Source organism: Sphaeramia orbicularis, chromosome 3 (assembly GCF_902148855.1).
Source record: "Sphaeramia orbicularis chromosome 3, fSphaOr1.1, whole genome shotgun sequence".
Classification (NCBI taxonomy): Eukaryota; Metazoa; Chordata; class Actinopteri; order Kurtiformes; family Apogonidae; genus Sphaeramia; species Sphaeramia orbicularis.
This window is the reverse complement of record NC_043959.1, coordinates 4,846,496-4,867,044: the sequence shown is the minus strand read 5'-3', so window position 1 is coordinate 4,867,044 and position 20,549 is coordinate 4,846,496. Positions and strand designations below refer to the sequence as shown.

Sequence of the window (20,549 nt, the reverse complement as noted above, 5' to 3'; positions counted from 1 at the left end):
CACTTAAGAAAGAAAAATTCATATGGGAGCTGCCACAAAAGTAGCACTAGGTCTTTATGGGTTAATCTTCTCTCTTTCCTTTATCTCAGTTAATTAAACTGCATGAAATGCAGTGAAATGTATAATATACTGGTAGTGTCTTTAATACAATCTTAAGTAATGCTTAAGTAAGATTTCCTTTTTCTTCATACTGTGAGAAATGTCAACTCTAATACGCTTAACGGCTCTAATTTCACATTGCTAAGTACAGCCAGTATTCTGCAATGTAAATATGTCACTGTAGTTTTAACAATATTTCGAGGTGAAATAATGTTGGATGTAATAGCTGTCAAAAAACCTCACACAAACAAATGCTGAGGATTCTGGCTGTTTCGAGACTAATGCCTCTTGCCAGTGTTGCATGACCTGTCACGCTTCACATCTGTGTTTGTAACTTCAGTGGACCATCAGATGTGTTCTCAAGAGTCTTTGAAGACAAATCACAGAAACACTGTCTCAAGTAAAACCCAACCAGCTCCCTGACAGCAAGATTTTGTACAAAGTCACAAAACAACCTGTCTTTAATTGGTGCACATTATTTCCTTTAAAGTTTGGAAATGTTACCAAAATTTCAAATAATAATAAACCTCATCTAGTAACCATTGCACAAATAATTGATCAGTGGATTAGTCAAAGTGAAAAGCATAGTCAAATTCTGATTTGGGGTGGAAGGGGATTCCTGTTTTACTTCAAAGGGACTTGGAGCCAATGTTTATGTTAGTGTTTGAGTCAAAGTATATCATACGTTAAAGTGTTAAAATAAATAGATAAATATATGGTATACTTGCAATTCCCCTTTTTTTGGTTTGGGTGGAAGGCATCTGTCTGATACATCATGACTTATTATAGACTTATTTTGATAGTAATTATTGAACCACCAGTATTTATCATTATTATAAACTGTATAAAAGAAGTGGATGGAGCCACTGTCATTGGTTTGTCAACTATGGTCTCAGTCTTTTATGCTAGAAATGGCCATGTTTTGTCAAGCCCCACTGAGTGAGCATTAATGCTAACTTCATCAATGCAAAAGCAGTAATTGTGGTTTAATCAATTCTAAATTTATTCCTAGAGCTCAGTTTAAGGAATCACACATTGAAAGTTGTTTCATCAGCTATGATTGAGAAATAACTCTCCCCAAAAACACCTATTAACAGAGAAAAAATTGGTAGAGACCCCAAGAAAGACCACAATAGGTGTCATGTGCACAAAAATATGGGTAAACAATTTATATCGAAATTGTATACATACTATAAACAGCAGTTTGCAAAGGTTTTTAGGACACACAAATAACTTTAGCTTCTAAATGTCTAACTTCTCTGTTGTTACTTGTAAGACAACAGACTCTTAAATGTTTTAAACTGACTGTTAAATTTGTACACCAAGTTTATCCTTAGCAAATTTTCAAGCACTTTCACCACTCCAGCCCACCCTGCTCTTGCCCTGTTCTCACTCAGGAACCATGGCTGTAGATCGCCCTGTGATTAACCAACCACAGAGACCACAGTCCACCGTGGGCAGCGTGACGTTAGGTGTCAGATTACGAAGAGCGTGGTTATGAATTAGGCTGTGGAGAACGCTACCTGCTATCTAGGACAAAACCACAATGCATTCTGGTCCATGTCATCTGCTATTTCACTGTTACTGACATCATGTCAGCATACTGTGGTCCATGAGTAGTCTGGAAAAGGATGTGAATGTTAGAACTGGCTCTTAAGTGGCCACTTATTCACATAGAACAAATTGTCCTAAGTCAATTTGCACTGAGGCGGTCAGAAAAATGCTGTTTTTATCCCATGGTTCATTTGAGTTAAGAAATTCTGAAATGCAGACAAAGTAGGTTTTTGTTTATTTTGTACAGTGCTGTCACTTGACTGCCGTACACAACCCAGCATGATAATCCAGTTATAACCCACAGCAATTGATGACTTGTTAAAAGATCACCCCTTTGTGGGTTAAATCAAGCACTCTTTTGTCTCCAGTAACTGGAGACATACATCCTGTTGAAACACCACATACTCCCTGCAGACTGGACAACAGTTGGCCTTCCTGTTTCTCTTGTCTTTTTCGAAGAAGCTTCTAATGAAGATATCCTCATATGATTAAAGGCCATGTGTCTCAGCTCTGCTATGCATGAGTCAAAGTGTACAAAGGCCAACCAAGACCTAATTACTTCACTACAGGGGAGGAATGAATAGAATTTGTCTGAAGACTTGATGGCTAGGGTGCTGGAAGTTGTAATTGATTTTTTTAGAAGAGAATAATTAGCTTTTTTTCATATTGGAGTTTTACTGTGACAGATTCATTACATCTGTCATCACATATTTGGCAAATCCAGTGATGTACTGTTAGACTGTTGCAGACATAACAAAGTTTATCTTGGTATAAATGAACCCAGGATTGGCTAGGATTGACAGGCCTACATCAGTGTCAATACAGACCCCTAACTACAGCATTGCAACATTATAACGTAGGAGAAGGAGGTATGAAAAGATGGATTAGAGAATCAACATAATCTGTAATATTACACAAAGCTGATATTTCTTCTACACTGAAAATGTTACAAATTGTAAATTAAAGATATTGTTTGTAATGATAGGTGTCCAAGAATAACTTATATTAATATGACAAATGATGTTTATGAACAGATAAACAAGGTTATGTAGCAGTGCTCTAGGTTTACATAATGTAAAAATTGTAGACAGCTGTAGGGCTGCAGCCTTTCATTTATGTCCATCATTCACTCTAAAAAATGTCAGAAAATTGGGATATATGGTCTACAACCCAAAGTTATTTAATTTAGAGGGAAAAATGAAAATAATTCCAATGTAAGAAGATGTAATGAAGGTTTTTTTGTAAAATAACTCATATTTGTTATCAAAATAGTCATTGATATATTGAGTAGTTGACCATTGATCAGTTTTTCATCTAGATTTTTTGGCCTTTATTCATAGATGATTTCATTTAGCCCACGAGTAGGACTAAAACCTTAGTTATTGCAGACCATTACCCATTACCCTCTGTCAGGACACTGTCTTGAGGAAAAACCCTGTGAACTTTGGTTTCAGATTGCTGTCTTCTAAATATAAATGTAAGCCTCTGTAAATGAAAATTGATCAATTTGAAGCCACAGCAGAAAACCAGTTAATTAAAGGGTTTTGTCACGGTGACCTAATTTCCCCCCAGTTGCTGACATGGAGATGAGGGCTCAGACTACCTGAAACATAACATCAGCCTTGTGGTATCCTGTCCATGCGTGCTCCTCTGGATGACTTTGACCGAGGCTACACAGACAGACACATTACACCCAGAACACACTGGCACCATCTCAGCTATCATTGGTTCGCCCTTGGCTCACTCCAGCCTCTCCAGCCAAGAATAATGTTGTTGACCTACTGGAGCCACTGAAGTGCTGTGAATCGTGTCTGTACAAACAGTTTTAGCTCTTGTGTCTCTAATCTTTGTGACTCTAGGAAGAAAAGGCGGTTCATGCGCTGCATTTCAGCTCCGTCTTTCCTACTCAAACCTGTTTTCATGTAGGGTTCATTTGTGCATTATTTTGTGACAAGGCACATTCACACTCCCGCTGTAATAAATGGTTCGTGGTACGGGCAAAAGAACTTCTAAGGTTGCTTTTCCACTGGGTTTGGTCAAAAGGCTACATCTACTATTTATGTTAGTTTTTTCTTTTTGTTAATTTAGATTAGGGCTGCAACGGCTAGTTTACTAGTTGATATATGGTCGAGGGAATAATTAGTCGACAACTAATTTAGTAGTTAGTCGTTAGTGATGTCATATTTAAGGGAAAAGGTTTATTTATTGCTCATTGCAACTCTTGAGTATTTAGTTGTTTAAAAAAAGTTTGTTAGGCACTCTAATTGTTGTACACAAAATGCACTTTTGTTTAAGGGGTGGAAAAGTATTTTATTGCGATATTTATTGAATATTGGGGGAGGCGGGGCTCCAGTTCATAATCTGACTAGCCATTACAGTAGTCAATGACTAACTGACTATTGAAATAGTCATTAGCTGCAGCCCTAATGTAGAAATAGCTTGACTGTTAAACATTTATTTGCAGTGATTATCAAGTTGGAATGAATTAATGCAACATCCTGAGATTAATTTAAAACATTAAAACTAATGCAAGATGGACCAGTTAATGTGTTTAGACAATTAATATGAGTTGATAGGACATTTTACAAACTAGATTTTATTTGATTTTATTTGTTTTATTTTATTGTGGAATGTACCATGTACAATATTAAACATAAATATTAACATATAATGGATTGAACCACAGTTGACCCAAAACACGTCACACTTAAAATGTTCACCTAGAAACAGAACAACATATTGGACAAAAGACAAAACATAAATAATGCACAGTGAGAGGTCACATACTGCATGTGCATATTTTATCAGCTGAGTAAGTATGTTTAATAAAAACCGTGCCAAGCAAAAATAAAAACATTGTACAAAGTGAAGCATAACATGGAGATTATATAGTCAGTAGCAAAAGGCTTGGGTAACTTTTCGCAATTTAACTGTAAATCTGATGTCTAAAGTACAGCTCTTCATTTGGATATGAACAGCTCTGGAAAAAATTAAGGTACCATTGCAATTTCCTCTGAAATCAGCATGTCTGCATGTATGACAGCTATTCCATTCCTGTGTCTGTTGAATTCAAACACAAGCACACCTAATTCTACTTAGTAAACACCTGATCCATGTCTTCTTTAAGAAGAAGTATAAAAACCACTACTGTGGCCAATAACTACTGAAAACAACTCGACCTCTGCTCTGACAATGTTCCCAAATTCTGAGGACTGGTTTTTCTATCAGGACAATGCTCCTGGCCTCAGCTAGGTCAATAAAGCTGTGGATGACAGACCACCAGATGAAGACCCTGTCATGGCCAGCCCAATCTCCTGATCTGAACCCACTTTGAAAACTTCTGGAGGAAGATGGATGATCACAAGCCATCAAACATTGCTGAGCCTCTTGAATTTCTATGCCAGGAGCTGCATAAAGTCATCCAACAGCAATAGTGGAGAGCCAAGACACGTGAAAGCTGTCATTGAAAATCATGATTATTCCACCAAAAATTGATGTCTGAACTTTACAGAAGTTACAACATTAATATTGTGTTTTTTTTAAAAATGAATATGAACTTGTTTTCTTTACATTATTTGAGGTCTGAAAACACCTGCATTTTTTTGTTATTTTGACCATGTGTCATGTTTTGCAAATACATACTCTAGATAACAGTATTTTTCTTTGAAATTTGGGAGAAATGTTGTCGGTAGTTTGGAGAATAAAACAAAAATGTTGATTTTACTCAAACACATACCTATAAATGGTAAAATCAGAGAAAGTGATAATTTTGCAATAATAATTTTATAATAACAAAAATAATAATAATTTTGTCCCTTATGTGTTTTTTCCAGAGCTGTATCTAAATGGGATGCACTGGAAAATATTAACTCAAAAGATAAAGTATTTGTCACCTAAATTTGTTCTGGTAATTTTCATTTTTACAGATCTATTCATTTCAGTATTCATACCTTTGTTGTAGATTTTCAGTTTCATCCAGTATTTGATGAAGTGAAAGATTAATTTTAAACGAGCATTATCCATTTACATTGTCAGCATTTTTGGGGATAATATTGGCTAATCAATCACATGTCACACTCTTGCTATCATTTATCAGCCTCTATTGGTTGAGGCTGGTCTGACAGATGTTACAGTTATGTGTCAGGATGAATCTTGGAAATTGTTATGGTGATATTTTCTTAGTTTTGACATAAACTTAAAGATAGCTGTCTCTCTCTGTGATTCATTCTAACCTCTTTAGCTCCAATGTAAATAGTTTAACATTCTGCTAATGAAAGTTTTCTTGCACATTCTTGCACAATGAAAGGTCAGTTTTGACATTTCTCCTCCTCTGTTGTGAGATTCGTTTTTTATTGCTGCTAATATCTCACAGTGTTTAGAAAGAATACAAACTGTTGGCTGTAAAAATGTCTTTAACTATGCATCTTCCTTACATGAACCAGATGGACGTGTATGCTTTGCCTGGACATAAATGAACTCGTATTTTAGTTGCTTCACATCCCTGCTTGCTGCCCTGTCAACACAAAATGTGGAATATAAGGCCAGTTAGCTGAAAACTCCAAAACCTCCAGTGTCTGAGCCCCCAGCTGCCAGCAGGTTGTTGTTCTGAGCGCTCTGCTGTTTGGTTTTTATTGGCTGTCCGTTCAGGAAGCTCACACTGCTCGGGGATGCGGAGTGATGGCCGTCTGTCCTCATCTGACCTGCAGTTCCTGAAGCAGCCAGGTTAGCCGGTTCAGAAGCAGATGGAGAAATTGGGTTCTGTGGGAACGTGAAACACATCAGACATCACATTTTAAAGTTTTTCCCACAGTGAACTAACATCAGTGTCACTTCTTCCTCAGTCTGACCTTATTTGCTCTTTCTTTGTTCAGACAGCAGAATATGTTTTTCCACCCCGTCTGCCCATTTTAATGATTTGTTGAGCCTGGTGAGTCATAAATGAAGGGCGAGTTCACTGCTGTGATCCAGGCTCCTTCAGGGGCAGATCAGCCACTCCTGTAGTATCCACGTTTGGATTTAATGACATTTTCAGGACATTGACTTCTCCAAAATCTGCCAAAATATCCAAGTTTATTAAATTTACTTTGGAATTTGCCAGTGTCACCTGGGGATCATGAAATAAATAACAGCACTGTCCAAACTGTTCTAGTCACAATAGAAACATGTGTTGCACCTTGGGTAGTTAATGTTGCAAGGCTTATGAGTATAATTTGTGATTCTGTAGAGTTTGTTGAAACTAAAAGTGTGCAGACTGACAGACTAATGCACAGCCATTTGGAGTGTATCACACTAGCATTTCAGTTCTACAAATTCTAAGTGATCAGAATTCAGATGCTTTCAGCACCTGAAAGAAAACATTAGGTACAGTCAAAAGTGATGAAAGCTGTAATTTTCATTGGAGCCCATATCAGAGAACTCATTGGTGATCCTGTTTTCCCCTCAAAGATCAGCTCTCTAGAATTAACAGCCAGGGATTTAGTTTTTACAAGTGGTTGAACATTTGCCTGTCGACCATAGAGCCCTATATTTTGATCAACTACTTGAGGACATTATAAAAGAATTAGTGTTGGTTTCTAAAGAGGGAAACTGTCACAACCACAAGAACAAGAGTATGTGTGAAACATTTATCAAGAATTCTGATACTGATGTGTATTCTTCATTGTGCTTGATTTTCATATCTACAAGTATATTTTTACCAAGTGTAGTATAAATGATCTTTAGATTGTGAGAACACAATAAAAGGCCTTGGTGCAAGACTGGAACATTTGTCTTTTTTGACATGTTAACATCACATTGGTTCTGATTTGGAATTAGCATGCCTGATTTAGTCGAGATCAGATGTTTTTATTCCTGTACCACATGAAAAGCTGCAATTATTATCCAATAAACCTATGTAGTAATCTTTTTTTGTTATATAAATGAGATAGGATGTACCACCTTTTAGAGCTGAAACAATCAATCAACTTGAATTGCTTAAAAAAGTATTTGGTTACCATTTTCCTGAACTGAAGCTTAATTTTCTTAATTTCACTCCCGCTAAACATTGGTTTCACTGTTGTGTTTCACACGGATGCTTATTGTGACACACATGACACCAGAATCAACACAAACAACATGGAGCGTAGTTCAGAAGAGATGAGGACAAAAATGCAGAAAATGTCTGTATGCTCGCTTTTCTACATTGAAACCATCACTTACTCCTTTAAGCTTTCAATCTTTCACACAAACCTTACAAATATTTGTAATCTTTTTTTTTCAGTTACATGTTAGTTCCAAATTGTTACTAAGTTGGATACAAATGTGTTGAAGACTGCAGTGCACATATTGTTTGTAGATGTCATTTGACTTGTTTGTTGTTTATATGTATAGATATTTTATATATAGGCTACTTTTATGCTGTTGTTTATGTTGTTGTTTTATCTATATGTAGATATTTTTTATACGCTCTTTTACTTTTATACTTTTTGTGGTTGTTTCAGCTGGTTCTTGATTAAAGGACAAGTTATTTGTAATTTTCAGACATGTCTTTTTCACATTTTTACTATTTTTTATGCCTCTTCCATAAACTGTTTAATTGAATCGAATTGAAGAAAATAATCAATAGATTAATTGATTACAAAAATACCAATAGCTGCAGCTTCACCTCAGAGTAATGAAGAAAGGCCCCTTTTCAGAATATGATTTTGATTTTGTGTATGATGTTTTGGCTGTTACTTGTGTATCACTGATTGTGTTGAACTCAGACAGGAGAGATAGATACAGTTGGGTTCTTAATTTGAGAATTTTCTGCTTTGTTTTTTTGTGTGTGTGAGACTAAATCAGGAGAATGATGTCATGCTCAAAACAATTGTAACCCTAGCTGCAGGAAGCTTCAGAGGCAAACGTCTGCTCATGGTTATTTAGAAGCCACACAGCATTGCACACAGTTCACAGAAATTTGCCAGTGCACATTAGCCGTGCCATTAGCCTCCTCCCTGCACGCTGACGTGTTCTGAAGACGGCAGCAGCAGTGGCGATGGTGCAGGGTGGGGTCAGGGAAGGGGTGTTTTCCATTCCACAGACGCAGGGCTCATTGCAGCTCTAAGTGATTCGCTGAGGAATTTGTTTACTTGTGGCAAAGCTACAAATAACTGCGGGGTTTATATAGGGCAAAAAACTACTTCCCCTCCAGGCACCCATACAACATAAACAGAGCCGCAAGGGGAAATACTGGACCGTCTTATTAAAGCACAACCACTACACATGTTCCACATGGCCACATGGATCCCATTACTCACTGAGGAGCTTTTTTCCATCAGGACCGCTGGCCCACAGCTCCTTCATCCTCACTCTGGCAATTTGTCTGACTCTGTCTCAAATGGATCCCAAAACCATGTTATTAATCTGTCTCGGACTGACGCTGTTTGAAACTATGTAAGAGGAAAATGTTGCTGCCTGCCATCTACACTGACATTATTTCAAGACAATGTTTGGCCTAAGTCTAGAGTCTGTGTGTGTGTCTGACCCACAAACAAATGACCCACACCTACGTGGATTCAGGACTTGACTTCCAACCTCTGGTAGAAACCTGTGTATAATAAATGTGCTGTCTGTTCATGTGTTTACTCTGGACCTTGGCTTACCAGATATTTCTTTTTCAGGCATTTGGGAATGCAAAGACAGCCCACAATAACAACTCGAGTCGCTTTGGCAAGTTCATCCAGGTGAACTACCAGGAGAGCGGCATGGTGAGAGGGTAAGCAGCCAACACAAGCCCTGTTCACTGCTCAAATCATTTTATGTTTTGAAGTTAAATGACATTTTTATTAATTTTTTTTTTTTGTAGAGCTTATGTGGAGAAATACCTCCTGGAGAAGTCACGGCTAGTCTATCAGGAGCACAATGAACGGTGAGTTTAAATCTTTATATAAAACTAAAAATAAAGCTGATCATTTTGTTCAATACAAAGTCACATACTAGAAATTGCACTGCCCCTCCTGAAGGTCCATTTCACTTCCTCCCATTAATGACACTGTAGTATTTTCCACAGATGAATTCATTTCATTGGTCTACAAATCCACCAATTCACGGTCAAACATACAGAACAACAATAGCATAAGATTAGTATTCATCCAGTTGAACATATTTACATACATATACATATAACTAATAAACATACCTTGCTGGCTTAACATCCAATTTTCTCTCCTAACAAATTGCTGCACATGGCTTGCAGGCCACAGAAAAACGTATCCTGCCTACATGTGCTATGGGAATTATGGTAAATTCTACTTATGAATTTGAAAATTGGACATGCATGTCCCCTCATGTTGTATTTTCCACTGGAGAACTGGGAAAAAATTTGTATCCATGAGCTGCCGAGATGACAATAACCTTTGAACTTTTCAACATGGCAGAGAACAATGAGGGATTCATAGCAAATGATAAGCAATGCTTTTATTAATATTCTGCTGATGTTAGCTGGTGATTTTGTACATTTATAGCATACACAATAAATAAATACAGTATCAGGTGAATTAACATGTCTAAAAGTGTTTTACCTAACTAGCATGTCACCAGACATGTGTGTCAGACATTTTTAAGTTCACTACAAAAAGAAAAAACAAAAGCACTTGAACACAACACACTTGTAATTTTAGAAAAAAAAGCGAAAGGATCATCTTCCCAAAAGCAGGTGAAGGCAGCATTAATACCACTGGGTTGGAGAACTCCATCACCTTAATTAGTCTGCCTAGAAACTGTCACCAATCTTAAGTTCTTACGTTTACAAAATCACCTACAATATAACAATGTGTGTATTGTGGCAGCTAAAATCTGTCTCTGACTGGTTTGAAAGTCATTTTAAAAGTGCATCCTTCGTTTATGAGCAGTGAAGATGTTTTAATAGGAGATGATTTCAATATAAATGATGTTTGAAGACCTTAGGATGTCAACAAATTTAGTTCAGTCAGTTAAGTTCTTGGCAGCATCCTGGGCATCATGTAAATCTTGGAATGTGAATTGCACTTAAAACCTTTTCACTAACTTAGCAGAAGTGGCAAAGTATCAAGTAAACACAGTTTAAATGCTGGCAAAAAGCTCTGAGGCTGACGGACTTTAACTCAGAAAGCCTGTTGGGTGAGTCATGCGTTGCTCTTTAAGTGGGGCTGACACTAATGTACTCTGTTGGCTGGACAGTGTGGCGGGGGTTAACCTCACCATGGGGGGGCTCACAGTGGGGCCCATGCGTTCACCTCATATTGAGATGGATTGCTGACTCCAGACCCATAAAAGGTTGTATGTGTGTATGTGTTTATTCCAAGAGGTCCTTAGTTGCACAGCTGCTGCTCACTTTTGACCTACAGAGGAAGAGTTCATGCACAAACCCAAACACACATGCATTATAAAGTGAAAGAGCTGTTATTAGACAATGTATTTTTGCTTTTTTTTTTTTTCACTGTGTTTTTTTTTCACAAGTGTTGGAGAACTCGCCAGAAAATGTTTTAAAGACATTAATGGTCCTAGTTCAGTGATTACCTAAGAAAGGAATAATTCAACCTGTAAAATAACATATGATGTGTTTTTCATATATCTGTAGCAATCCATTATTTTTGTAATTGATTAATCTGTCAGTTATTTTCTTTGATTCGATTCAATTAAACAACTACTTGAATAGGCAAACACTTGTCCTTCATTTGAAAACCAGCTGAAACCACAACCACAAAAAGTATAAAAGTAAAATGTATGAAAAATATATAAGGACAACAACAGCAACATCCTATCTGTAGTTTTATTATGATTTTATTTTGCTAGTACGGCCTTGTCGAGATCATATTGGTCTATATGTGGCCCCTGAACTAAAATGAATTGGACACTACTGATGTAGACGCATGCGTATATATCAACATGGAAAGCTCAGTAAATCACCTGAGCCTGTCACAGTACGGGGATTGATTAAAGAACTTAAATCGTATTAGCAAGAACTGAATCTCAATATACTGTTCCATTGCAGAAGAGCTACTTTTCTACTCAAAACAGTTTGATCCTTTTCCTTAAATCTCTGTCGCTACTCAGTCATTACAGTCAAAAAACATAAATCGATAAGACATGGAACTTCACACCTCTGCTATTTTGGACTAAGATTGTCAAAAAACCACCAGACTTTCACCTCATTGTTGCTTTACCCTGGGTTTTACAGACTGAAATACAGTACAAGGAATAAGTCACTTGCGTGGTATTTTCATTCCCTCTTTATCAGTTGACATAGGTTTTGCTCAACATCAACAGTAATAAGGACATGATTAGTGTTAGTTGATGGATTACAAGGGAAGTTATTGTGGCCACACAACAGTTTTCACTGGGTTAAGACTGCAGCTTATATATCTTATGAGTTCCTGTTTGGGTAACTGCTTTGTTGTTTTTACTGTATTTCTAGGAACTACCATGTATTTTACTACCTGCTGGCAGGAACAAGTGAAGAGGAGAGGACAGCCTTCCACCTCAAGAAGCCTGAAGAGTACCATTACCTCTCTCAGGTGGGACCTTTACCATTACATTCTGTTTTTAACAAATGGTACATCAGGTAATGTTCTCTGTTTATTTTATTTATTTATTTTTTTTGTCTGGTACTGTTTACTTGCATGCTGTTAAGGTATTTGTGTTCACAGGTGTGATGTGTTTTTCAGACTTAATATATGTGTTCTCTGTGTGTTTGTGTCTCTACTGGTGTCATGTGCCACTCCTAAAAACCCAGGAAGCTCAGTACATTTACCTCAGCAAACAGGAAAGAGAGAAATCGGGACACAAAGGAAACACATTCCACTGTTGGTGGCTTTCCACACCTCCTCCATATATAGTCTGTCCACTCACAGTCCAAAGGCTTCACCTGTTTTAGAGCAGCGGCACGTTTCCACTTTGTGTACTCCAACTATGTATCCAGTTTAGTTTTGTGGGTTCAACTGCATGCATGTGGGTTTGTACATACAGTTTTGTCTAAATTCACCTGCACACAAACATTATGCAAGCACACAGCACATTGTCTCTGTTGCCTGTTGCGCACACTAGGGTTGTAACGAAGTCATGGTGTGATTAATCGCGATTTTAAACATCACGGTTAATTGTCAAGGCTGCCAAAAACCATCTCATAAAGTACAGTAGATTAAGAATGGAACCAAAGACAAATGTGCTTCCCACATGGAACAAAAGTAACTTACCACCCACCTGAGTCTTTTCAGCCTCAGGTGGGTGGTAAGCTAGCAAATGAGCCCAGTACGGATGCATGTTGTCATTGAAGAGTTAACATTATGTTCAGACACCACAAAGTGCACAGCGAATTTCGCCCAGCACAGGTTCAATGTGCGGGGTGGACGTATTTCTGAATTGGCTTGACTTTAAATATATTTTCAATGCAAGCTCAGTTTCGTTTCCATAGAGTTTACGTTCACTACCGTCATCTCTGCAGCTTCAAGCTGGATTTATGGTCGTGTGCAGCTCTGCTTCACGTAGGTATGCTGTATCTGATGATAGCGTAATGTGCTCTCGCACTCGGGCGTACTGTACCAGCTTTGTTTTGAGAAAGTGTTGTAGCTTCCCCTCCAAATCGGAAGGTGGCAGTTGTGCTGGTATTGGCTGGTTATAAGGATGAAACTCCACTGGGCGGAGTTGTTTCCATGGTTTCAATATCTTCTGGCAGGCATTTCCTGTTTTAGAACAATAGCAGCTGACATGGAGCAGTGCCTTCGGGAGCTTGTAGAAGTCAACAAAGGTATCATTGTTCTTTTAAAAGTATTAGTGACGGAGAAGGAGGCAACGCAGGAGATGGGCCATACAACCACTGAACAAAAATAGGTTAACTGACGTGGAACACCAAAATCGAATAATTATTGATTATACTAATCAAATAAAGGCACAGTTTTGTTAAATTGCATGGGTTTATTGATGTGCATAACCCCACAGGTTTTTCAGGAGCAAAAAGTTGCAGACAAGAATAAAAGTGAAAAAAATAAGTAATGAACAAAAACAAATACACAGCAGAACCTCACATTTGTTGCTATATAGTCCTGGTGTCACATGATCATAAATTGGCCAATCAGGAGGTGGTGTTTCTGCATTGCTGTGCTGTGTAGTTACAGTCTGGAAGAGTTGCACATCAAGGCTGTGGGGGCCAACGCGGAGCTGTCCCAAGTGATGGTGTAGGTAGTGACACATGACGTCCACGCGACCATAAAATCCAGCTATGATTGCACAACCCATTCACAACAACCTGGCTGCATAGCTTTTGTAGAGTAAGGCCATTCTTCTTCAGCAGTACAGACTGTTGTACAAGCTTCGGGAGGGTTAACTTATGAATTGATGTAGTAAACACACTCTGTTTGATCACAAGGCAAACTGCATAAAATGGTCTGATGCGCCTGTAGAGACTACAGGTGACATTTGAACAGGTAATTACAGTTCGAATTCGAACTTTTCACCTCATGCTTGAACGAATGTTCGAATAAAAACTGACAGCCCTAATAAGCACTGTTGTGAAATGAATTTGCGGAAAATAACTGTAGTAATCATGAAACCAAGATTATTTCTCTGACAATAATCGTAGCACCAAAATCTCTAATCGTTACATCGCTAGTACACACAATAAAAAACTACAAACAAAAACAGGTTTTCTACAATCATAGAATGAACCCACAATGCATATGGAATGTGGATATTGTTGTAAAACATGTGGCATCTCTTCCTCCAAGCTTTGACGGTCGTGACAAGCGACTGGCCCCCTCCTAAAATCCTCACGCCTACACAGAAATGATCGGTGAATTCCTCCCATTCCTCTTGAAGCACAAACACACATAAATATATTAATACATACACACATTCTTGAACCCTGGTTCGACTCTCCCCTTCCCTTCATATCTCTCCTTCTCATTCCTTTTCTCTCTCTCTCTCTTATATGAAGTTTGCATAAACATTAACACTTTTGCACCAGCCGGAGCTCTTGCATGGATTTCACAACCCCTCTTCTCCTCCTCATCTAGATGACTTGTTTTACAAGCCTTGAAAACAGTGCAGATATGGAATTCTTTCATAACCATTTGCACCTTGTGACTTCCCTCTGTGTTGACAAAGCATCCATTTTGTTTGGTATTTTGATTTTAACCCCTTAACCACAGATGTGCATTTAACTGACCACTGTCAAATGCAAACATTACGTTTTTACTGGAATTCCCTCTTTTGAAGCAAATGTGTTACGATTGATCTTTTTGTAAATGATGAAATCCATTTCTTACAGTGAATCATGCAGTAGTTAGATGATTTAAATTCACTATAGACAGGTGGTTTATTGGCTTAAAGTTTTACAAACTTTATCAGCAGAAGTTGATGCTGATAGTGGCTGATTGGTAATATACGCCTTTCAACCAGACCTTATAACAAACTTTCTACTCTAAAATCAAATGAATGTTTGTGTAACAAAATCCTATGATAGTCTTGTTAGTGTAACTTTGTAACCATAACCACTTGAGCTGTCTGTCAGGAGAAATCTCAAAAAGTCTGAATCAGCGGGTGGTCATACCATAACACACCCTCATGTCCAAATCGCAAACCGATTTAAGATGACATATCAGCAGACGGAGCCTCGCTGAGTCTCATTTTAACTTGTGTTGAAAATGCAGATGTCAATGTAATATTGTGAAGTCAACTGTATTGAAAGGCCAAGTAAAACCAGACTTATGATAGACAATAAAAACATAATTTTTTGCAATATTGTCATCACATTTGGTGGTAAAATAGAAGGAAAGTGCTTGTATGAAAAGAAAAACCATGTCACTGCTTTTGGTGGAAAAGTGAACTATATCGACCAATCAGATGTGTGACATTTGTGACACCTGATTGTTTTGTAAACAGTTGTATATAGTTTTCCTAAAAAATGCTTGAGGCATTTCCTACATTTTCATATGAATATTTGTATATAACTTTATTTGCTAAATTTGTAATCATTTTATTTAAGATTTCAAATTTTATGTTCATTCTAAGTAAAAAATTATTTTAAAAAATGGTTTGTTCAATGTGTTTTTAATGAAAAACAGTAAAGAGTTTACTTTTTCCCTCTGAGATTTCATGTTTTTTGTGTGATTTTAGGTTAAGTGTGTCAATACAGCATGTCAAATGAAAAAAATAACTGAAAAGTCACACAGGTGTGTCGAAAGAAATTTTACCAAACAAAGCAAGATAAACAGTTTTCTAATGAAAAATATAAAGTCATAATCAAAAATGACCAAAATACACTCAGACTCCTAAAGGCTAAAGCCTGTATAGCAGACATTACAGACCACTGTTAGTACTCAAATCTTATTATCACCAAATTATCTCCACTAGTCTGAGTGTAGAAGTTTCAATTTTTTTGAGTGGGATTCAGTCAGAGCCAGGAGTTTGTGTAAACATCATCTAGCTATTGTCAGTAAGGTTTTATTTTAAGATGCTTGATCTTTGCAAACATTTCATTCTCATAAGCACTGCCTATTAAGTAAATTAAGTAAATGTTCCTCCTGGTCATGGATTTCATATTTTTGATATCTTAAGGGAAAGTGCCCATAAATTAATCCTGAAGACTTGCTTTAGAGAATGGTCAGTCATTGATTCTGAATCATGTGCATGTGTCTGAAATCATCCTGTTTCATCCCTGTCTGTGTGATCATATGTGCATTTGTGTATGATTGTGTGTTGTATCTGTCTCCCTGTGTGTATGAGTTATAAAACCCAGTTGTCTGTTGTGTCTTAACAGCACGTCCTGTCTCTGTTGTAAGTGTGGGTGTTGTGTGTCGTTCATGTATAGGTTTACTGTATGTGTTGTCATTGGAATGCTGCTGTCTACCACTAACCTCGCCCCCCCTGTAAACTCTGCCTTAACATTTCCAGATGACAAAGAAACCCCATCGACCGCACTGGGACAGTTACTGTGAGAGTGAACCGGTCAGTATCAGTGTTTGTTTGCGTTTCTGTACAAACTGGGGGGAAAATAAACACTCAACCAGTAGATTTAGTCACCTGAGCTTCTCAAGCCACACTTTCCCTTCCCACTAGCACCCCCACCCCTGCTCATCTAGTTGCTTTCTGGATGTTGTTCTCGTTTTGATTCGGGTGGTGTTTATTTTAGCTCTGTTTGTTTTTGCTTCTCATTGCTGTGCTGCTTCTCTGAGTTATGTAGGTATGTCTAGTCATATCCTGGCTACTGTAGCTGCCTGGCTGCTGTAACCCGTATGGCTTTTCAACCCATGTGTTCAGTCACATTATGTGTTCTGGTGTTATCTGAGATCTCCATGCTCAATTTATGCAAAAAAGTGGGTTTACTTGACTGAATTGACTTTCAGTTACAGTCAGTTATCAGTATAATACAAAAAATTGTAGGTATTGCATTTGAAGAATTAATGTTGACAATGTTACAGTGATTTATGGTTTATGATGGATTGGGACATCTAGTTTTATCAACGTAAGATCCAAGATTCAAAGTTTTTGTTTTTTTTTAAATCAATTCACAAGCTGCACAGTACATTACAAATAATTGAGATAGTGTTTCTCTGTCACCTTGTTAAATGCCATGCATTAAAAAAACAAACTGTAAAAATAGAATAAGAATAAATAAGTGATGTAAAGAATAAACTATAATAGAATATAAAGTGTACATGTAAATCTATTTACAGTGTCTTATCCCTTAAAGACCTAAACATCCACTGCCAACCAAAAGCTTCTACTGATCTAAAATGTTTAATACCTGATGATCCATTAATGCTATCAGTTCATGTAAATAATTGAGTTGAAGTGCAGAAAAGGATGCAGTCATATAATAGACAAAAGACAATCTTCTTTTTTTTTAATTCAAAGGTAATTACATCAAAACAGAAAAAAACCTGAAAAAAGTAACTTTTTTCAACAAAATATGGCAATAGCTGATGGTAAAACCAAGCGTGTCCATCCACTGTCATTTATCAAACTCCATGGGTTTTACTGGTGAATCAATGTTGTAGAAGATGACAGCGTTTCCACGTTCACTACAGAGCCTCTGAACATCCAAATGGGTCATATCTGATGACTCTGAAAAGATGATAAACTGCATTTTTTTTACCAGTTACATACAAGTATTTATTAGTGGATCAACAGGTATTAAACATTTTAGATCAGTAGATGATTTTGGTTGATGGTTGCTGTTCGGGTCTTTCAGGGGTAATGTAGCCCATTTCGCCACATTCTGACCATACGTATACTTTTTTGTTTGGTCCAAACCAGCTTATAGAGATCCTTCAAAAGGTTCCTTCAAAGTCACATGGCTGTTGTTCAGTCAGGTTAAAGAACCAAACCATGAAATTAAAACCTATTACACAATAATGAAGGGACAGTCTTATAGATTTGTGTGGTAGCCTTTTTGTAAATTTAAGTCGGGTAAAACATCTGTAATTCTCACACATTTTCACCACAGTGATACATGTTTTCCCCATTAAGGAATGTCTGATCAGAACAGGCCTGTTTTTGCTGCTTTGTAAACTGTCACACCACAGTCACTACCAGGTCAGTGTGAGGATTGTGAAAGCACAGGCTGAGGCAGAATGGAGGCACGTTGGCGTAAGTGAGAGCCTCATGTTTGTCTTCTGAAGCCTCGGTATGTGATAATTATGGCAGCCGTAGTGGAACGGACCCATAAAGCACAGAGCAGATCTCACATTACAGTGGCAGTAGAAAGACTGTGCAGTTACGTAGTTACATCAAAGTACTCATTTCCTCATCTGAGAAAAGCTCTTCTTCTCATCATAAACAGTAAAACTATCCAGATTTATCCAGAAATTCACTCCTTCACATTTGCATTTTGTTGCTAAAGAAATTTTAAAGTGCTTTAGTCTAGCTGAGTGATCATTCATCAGAAGAACATGTCCTCCTGTGTCGCTCATCCTCAGTCATTCACATCCCATAAACCACTTCTTTTGCCAGCTTTGCCAAATTAATGTGGATCGGTTTGAAATGAACCCAGGCTAGATTATCCACTGCACGAGCAGAACCTTCACATGTTGTTGTTGTTGACCAGACACTGTGCACATCAGGCCTGAGTGTTGCTGTTTTGTTTGACCCCAAGCTTCATAATGATAGCCTTTAAAGTATGAGTCATTCATTTTGCCTGCCTCAGGCCACTCTGCTGTATTTTGTTTCACCTGCAAAGTAAACTAAAGCACTATTTTAAGAACCTTTGCTTGACACTTTTTATACTAGGGCTGCAACTGATGGCTATTTCAATAGTTGACTAGTCAGATTATGAACTGCAAAAAAACCCCAGCACTTATTTACATTTAGTGCAGCGATAGTGCAACATTTTTTTTGCTTCGACAAGAACATTTAGTTCACAACTATTACAAATATTCAATTCAATATTCAACAAATATTGCAACAGCAACCTTTTTGTCTGCTAAACAAAGTGTATTTTATGCATAACAATTACAGTGACAAAGTAGTTTGTGAAACAACTAAATACTCAAAGAGTGGCAATCAGTAATAAAATAGACATTTTTCCTTAAACAAAAGTGCATGATGTCACTAACAACCTGTCGGCAACTAAATTTGTAATTTTGTCATTTTTAGTCCAAGGTCCGATGGACTATTGGTATCAGTTGTCTGTCCATTGTCCGTAAACAGTTTTTCAAGAAACGTCTTCTCCAAAGCCGTCAGCCAGAATCAACCCTTGGTCCTATTTTTTCAACTACTTGACTAGTCATTGCAGCCCTACTTGAAACATCAAAGTATTCTCTGCAAATGTCATCAGTCTTTAATGAGTCCTTATAAACATCATATTGTCTTATCATTAAGCTCTTTGACTTCCAGCCTGATGCATCATAAAAGCATGATAGCACTGTTTCTTTTTTGCAGGACTGCTTCACAGTCGAAGGAGAAGACCTGAAGCATGACTTTGAGAGGCTTCAGCTGGCCATGGAGATGGTGGGCTTCCTCCCTGCAACACGCAAACAGTGAGTGAATCATGACTACAGCTCATGGTTGATAAGATAAGAAGCAAATAGTCTACAAATATAAAGGACACATAGTCCTAAATGGAAAATTTGTATGTAGAAGAAAGTACTTAATTACAGTCCACGTCAGTTTGTGCAGAATGGTAAACGTTACATGGTCCCTTCTTGCTCTTTTCTGCACTTAAATGTTATTTTACACCATCATACTGAACATTACACTTCATTTTTGCGCCTTACAGTTTAATATTCCAGGTTTTTTTATCCAGGTCTGTGTTTATACTTCTAATTCATTATGTATAGTGTGTTTGCGCTTGAGTTCTACTTTTTAATTTTTTTTTTTACTGTGCCATGCTGCTGCTGCTGCTGCATTGTCATTTCCCAGTTTGGGATCAATAAAGTACATCTATCTATGTATCATCAATCTGTCTATCGATCTTGTGTAGGATCTTCTCCCTGCTCTCAGCCATCCTTCACCTCGGAAACATCCGCTATAAGAGGAAAACCTACAGGGATGACTCCATCGACATCTGTAACCCAGAAGTGCTGCCGGTCGTCTCAGAGCTGCTGGAGGTTCCGTAAAATAATATCTCTTTTTAGAATTAACAATCTTTTTTGGTGCCTCATTCAGTTTTAATTAGAGGTTGATTTATTTTCAGGTTTTATTTTGCACAAATATAAAATTCTGTGGATGGTATGTGAGAACTTAGAAAAGAACTGAATGAAAATCACATGTATGTTGTTTTACATAAATTGAAATATTTATAATCACCTGTGTATTAAGATGAAATGAAATGGCACAAATTTGATTTGATTGAAAAATAATTGCAACAACTCTCCCAGGATTCAGGACTTTTCCCTATTCAGCTTCACATTCCTTGTTTTTGTTTTACAAATGCTACATTTGTATTACATTAATTTGATTTC

At 37.4% G+C, this 20,549-nt stretch overlaps 1 protein-coding gene across 8 annotated transcripts in view; it reads left to right on the top strand.

The window, feature by feature from the left end:
* The window catches only part of myo9aa (myosin IXAa), a 191,160-nt gene that overhangs the window by 91,888 nt on the left and 78,723 nt on the right, over positions 1–20,549 (top strand). For 7 of the 8 annotated variants that reach the window (XM_030123417.1, XM_030123401.1, XM_030123383.1 and 4 more), the window contains 6 exons: positions 9,294–9,388; positions 9,479–9,541; positions 12,068–12,167; positions 16,540–16,593; positions 19,528–19,625; positions 20,069–20,195. In XM_030123417.1, the coding sequence (XP_029979277.1) occupies positions 9,294–9,388; positions 9,479–9,541; positions 12,068–12,167; positions 16,540–16,593; positions 19,528–19,625; positions 20,069–20,195 (537 nt within the window). The remainder of the gene's footprint in view (positions 1–9,293; positions 9,389–9,478; positions 9,542–12,067; positions 12,168–16,539; positions 16,594–19,527; positions 19,626–20,068; positions 20,196–20,549) is intronic. The other variant, XM_030123409.1, reaches the window with a different exon arrangement.